We start from the raw sequence: 14,883 nt of genomic DNA, 5'->3' as shown, positions 1-14,883 counted from the left end.
TTGGTGTGTTGGTGGGTGTAAATTATGGATCTAGATGTTTCTATAAATATAGTACGGCTTTCTTCGCCTTTCGTTTCCAAACTGCCTTAAGAATATCCAAGCGGGATTCCTTTCAAGCGCAAGGGCCGGATATGCACAGATATAATTATGCTGTTTGATCAATATCTCAAGAATGCTGCCGCAAAATTGCTTTACATTTGGGGTACATTAATTTCTCTCTCCCCCATACCCCTCCCTCGCTCACAAGACTGAGCCCATCCGACGCGTCCACACGGTAGCGGAAGGGGAGAGACGGGTCTGTTATTCTTCACTGTTTATACTGCTACCTGGGTAAAGGCGAATAAAAGCCATTTTAGGGATGTGGAGAGCGTTGGGTGGCAGGGAGAGGTTGGGGGGTGTTTGCAGGGAGGGAGGGGGGGGGGTCATGTTTTTTCTATTATTTATTATTTTCTACCACAGACGTGGCCACACATTTACAATACTAACCAGCATATATACATTTTCTTCTGTCCTCTAAGGACAGGGTGAGAGATTTGTGAAACATAGTTCAGGGATTTATTGAACAATCAACCACAGAAGGTCTTTGTTGTGCTTTTAAAATGCTAGGCTAAGCTACATACGTAAATACATAGATACACAGATTTATGTATGCTACATAAAGTGTTCGATGTGTCTTTTACAGTGTCATTAATGTGCATTTACAAAGGTGAAATGTTATTCTGATCAGCTTCCACATATAATTTATACACACACACATACACACATATACATATACATGATCACCACATTCAAGATTCTGAATGGAATTGATAGGGTAGATAAAGACAGGCTATTTAACACAAGGGGCACACGCACAAGGGGACACAGGTGGAAACTGAGTGCCCAAATGAGCCACAGAGATATTAGAAAGAACTTTTTTAGTGTCAGAGCGGTTGACAAATGGAATGCATTAGGAAGTGATGTGGTGGAGGCTGACTCCATACACAGTTTCAAGTGTAGATATGATAGAGCCCAGTAGGCTCAGGAACCTGTACACCTGTTGATTGACGGTTGAGAGGCGGGACCAAAGAGCCAGAGCTCAACCCCCGCAAACACAACTAGGTGAGTATACATACATACATACATACATACATACATACATACATACATACATACATACACACACATACATTTGTCTCTCTTACTCTGACAGGGTGAGATAGCTGATTAGAGAAACTAGTGTGCAATTAAGAACTTAACCACTGAAGGTGATTAAGATGCTTTTACAAGCTCAGGTTATATAGTTACATCACATACATACATTGTATAATTGATACATTACATGGTCAATCTTGGGTAAGTCCTATATATCATCAAGTGTTCCAGTATTCATATAGTATTTACAAAGTTCAACATACCTCAGCCCAGGAGGGCGAAAGTCAGTCAATATGGGACATTCTACAATATAATGTTCAAGTGAGTGCATGTTTTCTCTTTCACAAAGTTGACACATTGTGTACTCAACATGGGTTCATGGTGGTAGGGAGTTGGCTGCCGGGGGGGGGGGGTGTTTGGTTGCAGATTGTTGCATAAACGATTTCCCACTCCATAATTCAAAATTATATCAACACTTATTGTGACATTTCTACATTTCTGTAATTAATGCATGGGAACTAGTGGTGTTTGCCAATGTTTATGAAGCAGAACACGGCAGCTACTAATTACGACATGGAGAAACTTTAGGGATGATCAGGAAAATAATTACTTGATTTCAATCCATATAAATGCAAACTATTGAGAATCGAGGAGGGAGCAAGTAGACCCATTACACAGCCGTGAATTAAAATGGAGACTACTTCCCGAATCGGCCAAAAATTAAGGCTATTGACCTGACCTCAAAGTACAAAGTCCTAGCCTAACCAGGATCTGGATTCACAAAGCAGTTACGTAAGTATTTACGAACGTGTACATCTTTCTTCAATCTTTGACGGCTTTGGTTACATTTGTTAAACAGTTTACAAGTATGAAAACTTCTCAATCAACTGTTGTTATTGTTATAAACAGCCTCCTGGTGCTTCGGAGCTCATTAACTGTTTAACAATTGTAAACAAAGCCACCAAAGATTGAGAAAAGATGTACAGGTTCGTAAGTGCGTGCGTAACTGCTCCGTGAATCTGGCCCCAGAAACGTACGAACCCCAGCATCTCTCAGCCAGTTCTCGCATACAAAGATCCAAGCTCGTTAATCCAGCCGCCAAACCCCTGTTTGTGAATGAAAAGCGGTTTATTCATAACCCGTCCTCAGACGCATTCATCAGTTTTAACTTGCTGTTCAGTAAAAATATTAATTTCTCAAATATCAATTATTATATATTAGCATATTTAGACACAGGTTAGGTTAGGTGTTTAGGTTCTGTTGGCGATTATTTGTATTGGTAATACGTTGGTGAAGCATTTATAGCGTTGTGGTTCAAACAAAAGTCGTCAGTGAAGCACTTGTTCCGGAAGTGTTCGAACGAAATCAGTTTTGAGTCGTGTGTAAACTGTTTTTCATTCATAAACAGGTGGGTTGGAGGGTGCATGGAATCACTTTTGGGTCTTTGTTTGGAGGACGGGCTGTTACTCTGGACTCACAACTGATGATGTCCAAACACTTCCAAAACAAATGCTTCGCTCACGGCTTCTGTTCGAACCACAATTCAATAAATGCTTCACCCACGTACTTCAAATACAAATAATCGCCAACAGAACCTAAACACCTAACCTAACCTACGCCTAGTTATACATAGATTTTTTTTACATGTAATAATATCAATTTATATATGAGAACAAACCAATTTTTAATACACAGTACGTTTAAAATTGATGAATGCGTCTGGGAATGACGGCTGCTGCTTTCAACAGCCTAGCGTGCAATCCGTTATCTTACAAATTACGTTGCTTTTCGCTAGTATGCGCTACGGCCAAAAAGGCCGTAATTTGAAAATGAAAAATAATTGAAAATAAATGTTGGATTTATTTTTTCCAAAAACAGCAAGGGTCCTCTGGTAGATTAGGAGGGCAGGAAATTCTAAGGTTTCTAAACGTCATGAAAACCGTTAATTGAAAATTTCCTCTCCTAACCTATAGCCTAAGCCAGAGGATCCAAAACAGGAAACTGGACTGTACGTCACTTTCGTGATCAGATTTCATTTTGAATTGCGTTCATTTTTAGCCTGAGTGCGCATACGAGCGAAAAACGACGTAATTTGAAAGAGAACGGGTTGTAGTGGGAGGACGGGTTGCATCTCGCCAAATCTAACCTACCAAGTATAGAAAACGTAGATATGTGTGAGCCGCTACTTTTCATTATATTTTGCAGTGTATACGTTTGGGAGCATAAGATGCAAAAGGTTGAGGTGCCGGGTTGCACATACATGTCGCCATCAGTACAGGCGAAACTGGCCAACATCATAATAGGAACCTAGGAGAGGCGGCGTTCAGAGCATTGTACACAAAATATGAGAGAGCTTTCCCTGGCTTAAGCCGCCCCAGCGTGCAACACTTGCCTAGAGACGTGAAACTAAGCAACAAAAGGGTCTGCGGCATGCAACAAATCTCTGCCAGAACCTGTATGATTAAACTATAAGTAAAGGCTGAAGGAGCTGAATCTCACCACACTTGAAGAGAATCAGAATCGAGGAAATATTCGAACGACATACAAGATTATCGGGAGTGGGTGAAGATGACAAGGTACAAGGCAGGGTAGAACAAGAGGACGTGTACAGTACCAAGTTCAAGTATGTTTATTGAGACAAGAAAGAAATACATTTCAAAGGGACAGAGTACAGTACGTGGATGAAGTTCTGAGAGTTCTACTCCCCAGAGTCCGGGCCGGACCAGGCCCGGCCCGGACTCTGGGGAGTAGAACTCTCTCACTTTACATCTTAGTCCATGAGGGACTTCACTTTACATCTTAGTCCATGAGGGACTTCACTTTACATCTTAGTCCATGAGGGACTTCACTTTACATCTTAGTCCATGAGCTTGTAGCGGCCCGCCAGCCAACATATTCACTATAGCCCCGTTGGTCCGGCACTTCAAGACAAAACTGGACAGTTTTTTCTTGAACACTTCCACGTTTGTTCCGGCAATTTTGTTTGTACTCGCTGGGAGGATGTTGAACAACCGTGAACCTCTGATGTTAATATAGTGTTCTCTCATTGCGTCTACGGCACCTCGACTCTTCACGGCCTCTATTCAGCATTTCCTGCCATATCGGTCGCTCCAGTATGTTGTTTACTGTACAAATTCGGGACCTGGCCCCTCTAGTATCTTCAGTATCTTCCATGTATATATTATATGATACCTCTCTACTCCCCCTTTCAGGAGTACGTTTTGGGAGCTTTGAGACGGTCTGGGTAATTTAGGTGTTCATACTATTCAAATCGCTGGTGCTGGTCAAGGCGGGACAGCACCAGTGATTTGAATAGTATGAGCATTGAGATGGGATCATTTAAGATCATCAACCATTTAAGTGGTTGGGCACCATTCCTCTCCCCCGTCTTATCCCAAATCCTTATCCTGATCCCTTCCAAGTGCTATATAGTCGTAATGGCTTGGCGCTTTCCCTTGAAAATTCCCTTCCCTTTACAGAAGAGAGATGGTTGGGTAGTCTGCATTTTTCTGGACCTACAAAAAAGGCTTTTGATAGTCCCACATAAAAGGTTTCTAGAAACTGGAATGTACTGGAGGTGTGACTGGTAAACTGATATGGATGAACAATTTTCTGACAGAAAAAATGAGTGCGGTAATGAGAGACAATGTATCAGACTGGAGAAGTGTTACTAGTGGAGTGCCACAGGGTTCAGTTCTTGCACCAATAATGTTCAGTGCCTACATAAACGATCTACCAGATGGAATACAGAATTATATGAACATGTTTGCAGATGATGCCAAGCTACTAGGGACAGAGGTTGACCTGTATATTAAGCTGCCACCTGAGAACCACTTAAACAATATTGTGCCAGGAGCCTATGCTACGCTTTCCAACGTCAGAATCGCTTCCAGAACTGAAAAACAAAAGCCACGAGGAAAGGCTGAAGGTGTTAGATATACCATAGCTAGAAGATAGTAGACAAAGAGGTGATATGATCACTACATGCAAAATATTTAACAGGAATCGACAAAATTGACAAAGCAGATTTCGTGAAACCTGCATCTGCAAGAAGAGGTCATAATAGACAACCAAAGGAAACAAAACTGTCGGAATCAAGAAAATTGAAAGTGAACTTTTGCAAACAGTGGTAGACGGTTGGAACACATTGAATGAGAAGATGGTGGAGGCCAAAACCGTCAGTAGCTTCAAAGCGTCATATGAGAGAGTACTGAAAGGTGTGTGATATAATAATCTCGCTCACCCACTTTGATAACAAGGCATCCATATGGAGGACAGGACACATGGAGGTATAAACCTAGACATAGGAACTGTCCAGGTTAGAGGGAGACGTGAGGGAACTAACAAGCGTCAATGATGTGCCAGCGTTGCTAGGTCCAGCCTAGCAACGGAGCCGGTCGGCCGAGCGGACAGCACGCTGGACTTGTGATCCTGTGGTCCCGGGTTCGATCCCGGGCGTCGGCGAGAAACAATGGGAAGTTTCTTTCACCCTATGCCCCTGTTACCTAGCAGTAAAATAGGTACCTGGGTGTTAGTTAGCTGTCACGGGCTGCTTCCTGGAGGTGTAGGCCTGGTTGAGGACCGGGCCGCGGGGACACTAAAGCCCCGAAATCATCTCAAGATAACCTCAAGATAGCCTTCACACAGGGAAGCAGACAACGTCCATATCGCAAGAACCGGTTGGAGTATGCAGTAACCGCTGCATCCTTACATCTAATATAGAAATAGGCAAACACTGGTTTGGAAATAGGGTTGCTCTATATGTTTGAAAAAGTTACCTAGTAACATCATAGAAGCGAATTTGCTATAAAGTTTCCAGCAGAATGGTCATTGGTGGAAGTACTTATATTGCCAGTAGTACTTGATATGAACTAGTCCAGAGTGGGCGTGGTTGGACTAGTTCACGAGTGGGCGTGGTTGGACTAGTTCACGAGTGGGCGTGGTTGGACTAGTTCACGAGTGGGCGTGGTTGGACTAGTTCACGAGTGGGCGTGGTTGGACTAGTTCACGAGTGGGCGTGGTTGGACTAGTTCACGAGTGGGCGTGGTTGGACTAGTTCACGAGTGGGCGTGGTTGGACTAGTTCACGAGTGGGCGTGGTTGGACTAGTTCACGAGTGGGCGTGGTTGGACTAGTTCACGAGTGGGCGTGGTTGGACTAGTTCACGAGTGGGCGTGGTTGGACTAGTTCACGAGTGGGCGTGATTGGACTAGTACACAAGAACACAAGCACAAGTTGGGTTGCCTCACTAACCTGGTGTCCATCTCCGGGTTAGTGAGGTAGAATTTCAGCTTCTAAGCCAGTGGGGTTTGTGATGTCAGTGTTCCGAGACCCAGAGCTTCACTTCTCACCTGCTTATAAAGCCCCTTTAGAGGTCAAAGGATACGAGACAGACTAAGTGTGTTCCCTTAGGGATGAACCCTGTGATCCTGTTCTCCACAAACCCGTCCAGGTGCCAACCTTGTCTGGTTATGATTTATGAGGCTGTTGCTTGCAGCTGCCTGCAGGCCCACATGTCCATCACAGCCCAGCTGATCCGGCACTTCCTGCGGGAGCTTGTCCAGTTGCAACCTATCCTCCGTGTTTAGATAATACGTATATACTATCTAAACAGGGAGGATATCTAAACATAGTTTGTACTATGGTGCACATAGTTACACTATGTGCACCATAGTACAAACATTGACCTACTAAGCAATTATATAGTAGAATTTGGTACTGTTCACGTTATAGTCTGAAAAAATGAAGTTAAAAATTAAAGTTAAATATTCCTAGGCCTAGTATAGTATACTTATGTACTATATTAGGCCTCAGATAGCGTGTATTAGGCCTAGAACCGGTCTAGGCTAGTATTTTGTCTTTGCAACATAAATAGAAAATCTCCGGTTTGTCCAAATTCAACAGTACCGATTTCTTTATTGCGTTGTACGTCGGTATATGTAATATGGTCAGCATCGTTACTACAAGTACTACCAAAGTAGCAGCATGGCCTGCCGATTGTCATCAGGAAACATTCACTTATTTTCCGGCAATATTTCGTATATTTACTGGAACAAGGTTGGAGAGTGACGGGTGTGTGTGGGGGGCTGGACTCCTTATGTTACGGAGACGCCGTGTGCGCGGCTTTATCTTGTTGCGTTAATAACATTTCTCTGGTAATCTCCCTACACAAATCTTGATACTGGTGATCTGTTCGGTGACCAGGAAAAGTGGTCTGTGATTAAAGTAATGAGTTGCAAGTGGTGTACTAGTCTCCGTATCGTCTTCATCACGTAGCAGGGTCACACAGCAGGGTCACACGAGTCAAGTATACTCATCTCTAGTGTAGAACTTTGTTCTCTCTTGTATATTGGCTGTTTTCCAACTGTCTGGTATTTCTCTTGTTTTCTGTGTTGTATAGGTGCGGTACATCTTGAGGAGCGGAGCTTTCCGGGCTTCAGGCACTAAAGTATTCTAGAGGGAATCATATCCAGAGCCTGTTATTGCCTCTGAGGTGCTCCTTCACCCATCACTGTGTGCTCCAGTATCACTTGCTGGGATCCTATCCCACTTCCGCTTGTTGTCTTTGTTAATTTTGTTGTGTGTATAATGTGTGTGATGGTTGGGGAGAGGGGAGGGGGGGTGGTTATGAGAGGCCGAGGACTGGATGGTGTGGTCTATTTCTAGTTGGGCATGTGTGGTGTTGGTGGCTGAGGGCCAGGTGAGGGCTGTGGTGGCTGCCTGTGGTAGGAGGCAGGGGGGAGGGTGGTGGTGGTGGTGGTGGTACAGAGAGTGGGAGCAGCAGCAGCAGCAGGAGTGGGGACAACGGTGTTGGCGGCGCCAGGGGGGTTCACCTGTGACTAGTGTGAGTGTGCTCGTGGCGTGTGCTTCACCACCACCAGCAGCAGTCTTGTTCCTGCTGCCCGCCGCCTCTACCCTCCTCACTCGTCGTCACACTATGTGCAAGAAGGATGATGGCGTCCCTACACAACACAACCACCAGCTTGCCGCTGACCACCACCACAACCACACCACACCACCACAGTCCCAGCATCAGTCGCAGTATCAGTCCGAATCCCAGCAGCAGGAGCAGCAGCAGCAGCAGCAGCAGGAGCAGCAGCAGCAACAGCAGCAGGTGCCCCAGCTCAGCAAGGTGAGTAGAGAAGCATTAGGGGTGAGGAAAGGCCAAGGAAGGGACGCACGCATGGAGCATAGCAGCATGGCCCAGTAGGCACAGGTCTATTCTGGTCTAGTCCACAGCGTAAGACACTGCCGGCGCCGTCTCCACACTGTCAGCCCCCAACCATCACAACACCCACGCATTCGCCCACGCCCCATCACCCCTCCCCACAACGCCCACGCCCCCCTTCTCACCACGCCATACTCCTCACCACGCCATACTCCTCACCACGCCCACGCCCCACCACCCCTCCCCACCACGCCCCCTCCCCACCACGCCACACTCCATGCTACCCAATGCCCACACCCTTCCCACTTACTGTGCTTCCACGCCCTTTACCCCCCCCCCCTCATAACCCCACCCACCCTATTCCTGATATACCACTAACGCCGTGACCTGGTAGTGGCGCCACGTGGTGACTTGACCTCGTAGGTTTATATTTTCCTTAACGTACTTGAGTGTGTGAACATTTGTGCAGCTACCCCAAGCTGTGTGTGTGTGTGTGTGTGTGTGTGTGTGTGTGTGTGTGTGTGTGTGTGTGTGTGTGTGACTAAAGCCTTCATCTCTCACAATGGTTGATAATACACGAGCAAGTTTAGTGATGAATGAACTTTTGATATTTGCCTCCCCCCCCCTCGCCCCGACCCTAGTTAAGTTTAGTGTTGCATATTATCACCCTAATCTATGCAGGTTCGGCTTTAGACCTATTTGTCCTATTTAGACTCGATATTCACGGGGGTCCCGGTGACCACAGGGGAACCCGCACCCTGGTTGCAACTTCCAGGTTCGAGACATAAGAGATGCCTCACAAAAGAGGCTCGGGAGAGGTCAGGGAACAAAAACAATTAAAACAAATAATAGTAAAACTGAAAATCAGTTAAGTGACAATTCTCGCCGAATTTAATAGTAACTTTTCGAAACCATATGTGTAGCTTTTCTAAGGTGGTGCACGGGTGCTGTGACGTGACTGGTGGTGGTGGTGCACGGGTGCTGTGACGTGACTGGTGGTGGTGGTGGTGCACGGGTGCTGTGACGTGACTGGTGGTGGTGCACGGGTGCTGTGACGTGACTGGTGGTGGTGGTGCACGGGTGCTGTGACGTGACTGGTGGTGGTGGTGCACGGGTGCTGTGACGTGACTGGTGGTGGTGGTGGTGCACGGGTGCTGTGACGTGACTGGTGGTGGTGGTGCACGGGTGCTGTGACGTGACTGGTGGTGGTGGTGGTGCACTGGTGCTGTGACGTGACTGTTGGTGGTGGTGGTGCACGGGTGCTGTGACGTGACTGGTGGTGGTGGTGCACGGGTGCTGTGACGTGACTGGTGGTGCACGGGTGCTGTGACGTGACTGGTGGTGGTGGTGCACGGGTGCTGTGACGTGACTGTTGGTGGTGGTGGTGCACGGGTGCTGTGACGTGACTGGTGGTGGTGGTGCACGGGTGCTGTGACGTGACTGGTGGTGGTGGTGTTGCACGGGTGCTGTGACGTGACTGGTGGTGGTGGTGCACGGGTGCTGTGACGTGACTGGTGGTGGTGCACTGGTGCTGTGACGTGACTGTTGGTGGTGGTGGTGCACGGGTGCTGTGACGTGACTGGTGGTGGTGCACGGGTGCTGTGACGTGACTGGTGGTGGTGGTGCACGGGTGCTGTGACGTGACTGGTGGTGGTGGTGGTGCACGGGTGCTGTGACGTGACTGGTGGTGGTGGTGCACGGGTGCTGTGACGTGACTGGTGGTGGTGGTGGTGCACTGGTGCTGTGACGTGACTGTTGGTGGTGGTGGTGCACGGGTGCTGTGACGTGACTGGTGGTGGTGGTGCACGGGTGCTGTGACGTGACTGGTGGTGGTGGTGCACGGGTGCTGTGACGTGACTGGTGGTGGTGGTGCACGGGTGCTGTGACGTGACTGTTGGTGGTGGTGGTGCACGGGTGCTGTGACGTGACTGGTGGTGGTGGTGCACGGGTGCTGTGACGTGACTGGTGGTGGTGGTGGTGCACGGGTGCTGTGACGTGACTGGTGGTGGTGGTGGTGCACGGGTGCTGTGACGTGACTGGTGGTGGTGGTGCACGGGTGCTGTGACGTGACTGGTGGTGGTGGTGCACGGGTGCTGTGACGTGACTGGTGGTGGTGGTGCACGGGTGCTGTGACGTGACTGGTGGTGGTGGTGCACGGGTGCTGTGACGTGACTGGTGGTGGTGGTGGTGCACGGGTGCTGTGACGTGACTGGTGGTGGTGGTGCACGGGTGCTGTGACGTGACTGTTGGTGGTGGTGGTGGTGCACGGGTGCTGTGACGTGACTGGTGGTGGTGGTGCACGGGTGCTGTGACGTGACTGGTGGTGGTGGTGGTGCACGGGTGCTGTGACGTGACTGGTGGTGGTGGTGGTGCACGGGTGCTGTGACGTGACTGGTGGTGGTGGTGCACGGGTGCTGTGACGTGACTGGTGGTGGTGGTGGTGCATGGGTGCTGTGACGTGACTGGTGGTGGTGGTGCACGGGTGCTGTGACGTGACTGGTGGTGGTGGTGCACGGGTGCTGTGACGTGACTGGTGGTGCACGGGTGCTGTGACGTGACTGGTGGTGGTGGTGGTGCATGGGTGCTGTGACGTGACTGGTGGTGGTGGTGGTGCACGGGTGCTGTGACGTGACTGGTGGTGGTGGTGCACGGGTGCTGTGACGTGACTGGTGGTGGTGGTGGTGCACGGGTGCTGTGACGTGACTGGTGGTGGTGGTGGTGCACGGGTGCTGTGACGTGACTGGTGGTGGTGGTGGTGCACGGGTGCTGTGACGTGACTGGTGGTGGTGGTGCACGGGTGCTGTGGCGTGACTGGTGGTGGTGGTGGTGCACGGGTGCTGTGACGTGACTGGTGGTGGTGCACGGGTGCTGTGACGTGACTGGTGGTGGTGGTGGTGGTGCACGGGTGCTGTGACGTGACTGGTGGTGGTGGTGGTGCACGGGTGCTGTGACGTGACTGGTGATGGTGGTGCACGGGTGCTGTGGCGTGACTGGTGGTGGTGGTGCACGGGTGCTGTGACGTGACTGGTGGTGGTGGTGGTGCACGGGTGCTGTGACGTGACTGGTGGTGATGGTGGTGCACGGGTGCTGTGGCGTGACTGGTGGTGGTGCACGGGTGCTGTGACGAGACTGGTGGTGGTGGTGCACGGGTGCTGTGGCGTGACTGGTGGTGGTGGTGGTGCACGGGTGCTGTGGCGTGACTGGTGGTAATGGTGCACGGGTGCTGTGACGTGACTGGTGGTGGTGCACGGGTGCTGTGACGTGACTGGTGGTGGTGGTGCACGGGTGCTGTGACGTGACTGGTGGTGGTGGTGGTGCACGGGTGCTGTGACGTGACTGGTGGTGGTGGTGGTGGTGCACGGGTGCTGTGGCGTGACTGGTGCACGGATGCTGTGGCGTGACTGGTGGTGGTGGTGCACGGGTGCTGTGACGTGACTGGTGGTGGTGGTGGTGCACGGGTGCTGTGACGTGACTGGTGGTGGTGGTGCACGGGTGCTGTGACGTGACTGGTGGTGGTGGTGGTGCACGGGTGCTGTGACGTGACTGGTGGTGGTGGTGGTGCACGAGTGCTGTGACGTGACTGGTGGTGGTGGTGGTGCACGGGTGCTGTGACGTGACTGGTGGTGGTGGTGGTGCACGGGTGCTGTGACGTGACTGGTGGTGGTGCACGGGTGCTGTGGCGTGACTGGTGGTGGTGGTGCACGGGTGCTGTGACGTGACTGGTGGTGGTGGTGCACGGGTGCTGTGGCGTGACTGGTGGTGGTGGTGCACGGGTGCTGTGACGTGACTGGTGGTGGTGGTGCACGGGTGCTGTGGCGTGACTGGTGGTGGTGGTGCACGGGTGCTGTGACGTGACTGGTGGTGCACGGGTGCTGTGACGTGACTGGTGGTGGTGGTGGTGCACGGGTGCTGTGACGTGACTGGTGGTGGTGCACGGGTGCTGTGACGGGACTGGTGTGTGCACCAAGAGCTGTGTGCGCGTGTGGTGAAGTCCAGCTGTCAGTTGTGTAAACAGGGAGATGTGCTGATAACATGGAAGTGCTTGCCATTACGCGGTGGCTGACCCGTACCGTGCACTCACTGACCCGTACCGTGCACTCACTGACCCGTACCGTGCACTCACTGACCCGTCACTTCCACCACAGCATCACCACCCTGGACCGTGTAGCAATACACCACCACTTAAACGTAGAGGCCACAAGTGAGGGATCTACAGGGGAAACTTGAGACGGTGAGTCGACTATCAACACTACACGAAATTGTAAAGCGGATCAGCTCGATCAGCCCCCCGGCAGTTACAGAAGTCGGGCCTCGATTTGAACGCTGCAGTGAAACTACTGAATCACTGACAGATTATACAGGATATACGGGAACAGTTCGACGACCATGAACAACCCTCTATTGAAAAATGGTGAGCGCAAGTGCGAAGACGTTGGGAAGAGGAAGTAACATTACGGTGGAGCAGAGAGCGCGCCAGGCACTGCGCCGGGCGAGCACCACTAGTACCATCACCAGTACCATCACCAGTACCACTACCAGCACCACCACCAGTACCACCACCAGTACCACCACCAGTACCACCACCACCACCAGCACCACCACCAGTACCACCACAACCTGGTCAAGCCTTAGCTGAACCACATGACACTGTAACTCTTTCTGCAAATTGTACATTTAAAGACAATTTTGAAGGCGATGCAGACAGAAGACTCCAAAAACGGACTGAAGCGACCATTTTGTTCACCATTCTCGGCTACGATGTAGTGACAGCGTTCCAATGATTGTGACCAACGGTATTGGTGTAAAGTTATTCACAAAATTGAAAAGGATCAATAACCATGTGCGTAGTACGATCTGCATCGCTGGTCTTACTGAGTGCTGAACACCAACCTTTAACGAGAGTAAACACACCCCAAACAATCGAGAACTTCGTGCGAATATAAGCCGGAAGGAAAATTCTCTTAATAAAATGCAATCCACAGTGATATGGATAACAACATTACGAGGCAAGGTTTAAAGTCTCAGTTGGCCACCAGTTAGGTACCCAACCTTAGTGTGAGCATCCATTGTGTGGGTGGAAGGACGAGTGTCGCACTGCTTGGACCCACAGTTCAAATCCTTCCATGAGCCAAGGGAATTAAATTGTCCTCTAGGTTTTGAACGTCTCACAAATATATTGTAACACTTGCTCCCAAGTTTGTTTATTTATTTATTTATTTACTTACATGAAGGTACATTGGGATTGTGAGGATACATAGCATAGTAATTACATTCTTGTAAAGCCACTAGTACGCGCAGCGTTTCGGGCAGAAAATATATGTGCTCATGAACCCGTGTGAAAGTGTGCGCTAATGAACCCGTGTGAAAGTGTGCGCTAATGAGCCCGTGTCACAAACACCACAACCAACTAAACCTTTCCACACTTGACATTAGATGACCCATCACTTTTTTTTTGCGATTGTTTTCGCTATTCCAGAGTTTTCTTTCGTAGTTGTGTAACACTTTGTGTACATTTTTCTGTAGTAGTAGTTTACGATTTATTTGTTTACGCACAAACCTTGGTGTTGCCTGTGCTCTCAACTTGTGTGTGAAAACTATTATGTGTATAGGTAGTAAAAGTGGCCCAGTGTGATATTTTTGGGGTTTAGGTCCGTGTAGCACGTAGTTCGGGCCCTGTTGACACTTTCCTCTCCCGCTCTTCTTCCTGTGAATAGTGACACTGTATTCACCTAGTTGTGCTTGCGGGGGTTGAGCTCTGCTTTTTCGGCCCACCTCTCAACTGTCAATCAATCAACTGTTACTATTTTTTTTTCCTCCACACCCTCTTCCCCCCAGGAAGCAGCCCGTAGCAGCTGTCTAACTCCCAGGTACCTACCTAGTGTTAGGTAACAGGGGCATCAGGGTGAAGGAAACTCTGCCTATTTGTTTTCCGCTGGTGCCGGGAATTGAACTCCGGTCCCTAGGTCCACGAGTCTAGAGCACTCTCCACTCAGCCACCAGTCCCCTACCAGGGTGGGTGGGTGGGTGGGTGGGTGGGTGGGTGGGTGGGTGGGTGTGTGTGTGTGTGTGTGTGTGTGTGTGTGTGTGTGTGTGTGTGTGTGTGTGTGTGTTTCGCATTACATGTGAGCTTAGACGAACGTATCTCTGTACGTAGGGTCTTGTTACATTAAAACAATAACACATTTTGAATTGCACAGAGCAGAGAACTCTGCTCTGTGCAATTCTGACTTTTCAAGATCAAATCATGGCAAGATACGCACACGTCAGTATATTTTGGGTTGGTGTTATTGTGAAATGTGGGGGGTGGGGGGTGGGGGGGGGGGGTAGCGAAGCTTGCCTGCTTGAAGCTGGCTGTGTCAGCTCGCCGCCCACCGGAAAGCTTAGTTTCGTGGTTTTCATCAAGAAGCATCAGCCTGGAGACGTGTGAATGGCACAGCAACTGGCTGTATGCATTAAGATTTCCACACTTGTAAAGTATATTGTTTCACCTAATAATTATTGACGAAGGAGGTGATGATCACTTGCATTACTTCATGCCTTGCCCTTTGATCATATGGTGTTAGTGTTGGTGAAGCTTTTGTG

At 49.5% G+C, this 14,883-nt stretch overlaps 1 protein-coding gene across 17 annotated transcripts in view; it reads left to right on the top strand.

Moving 5' to 3' along the window:
• Positions 1-14,883, top strand: part of LOC123774768 (ubiquitin specific protease 47) — a 178,678-nt gene that overhangs the window by 14,358 nt on the left and 149,437 nt on the right. For 3 of the 17 annotated variants that reach the window (XM_045769552.2, XM_045769626.2, XM_045769397.2), the window contains exon 1: positions 7,932-8,265. The exons of 9 other annotated variants lie outside the window; for them this stretch is intronic. In XM_045769552.2, coding sequence (XP_045625508.2) covers positions 8,084-8,265 — 182 coding nt within the window. In that variant the 5' untranslated portion in view covers positions 7,932-8,083. Of the gene's footprint in view, positions 1-7,931; positions 8,266-14,883 lie in introns of those variants that run through there. 5 more of the 17 variants (XM_069304836.1, XM_069304926.1, XM_069304800.1 and 2 more) reach the window with 3 other exon arrangements.

This window comes from Procambarus clarkii, chromosome 1 (assembly GCF_040958095.1).
Source record: "Procambarus clarkii isolate CNS0578487 chromosome 1, FALCON_Pclarkii_2.0, whole genome shotgun sequence".
NCBI lineage: Eukaryota > Metazoa > Arthropoda > Malacostraca > Decapoda > Cambaridae > Procambarus > Procambarus clarkii.
Note: the sequence above shows the minus strand (reverse complement) of the source record. Positions and strands in the feature narration are given on the sequence as shown.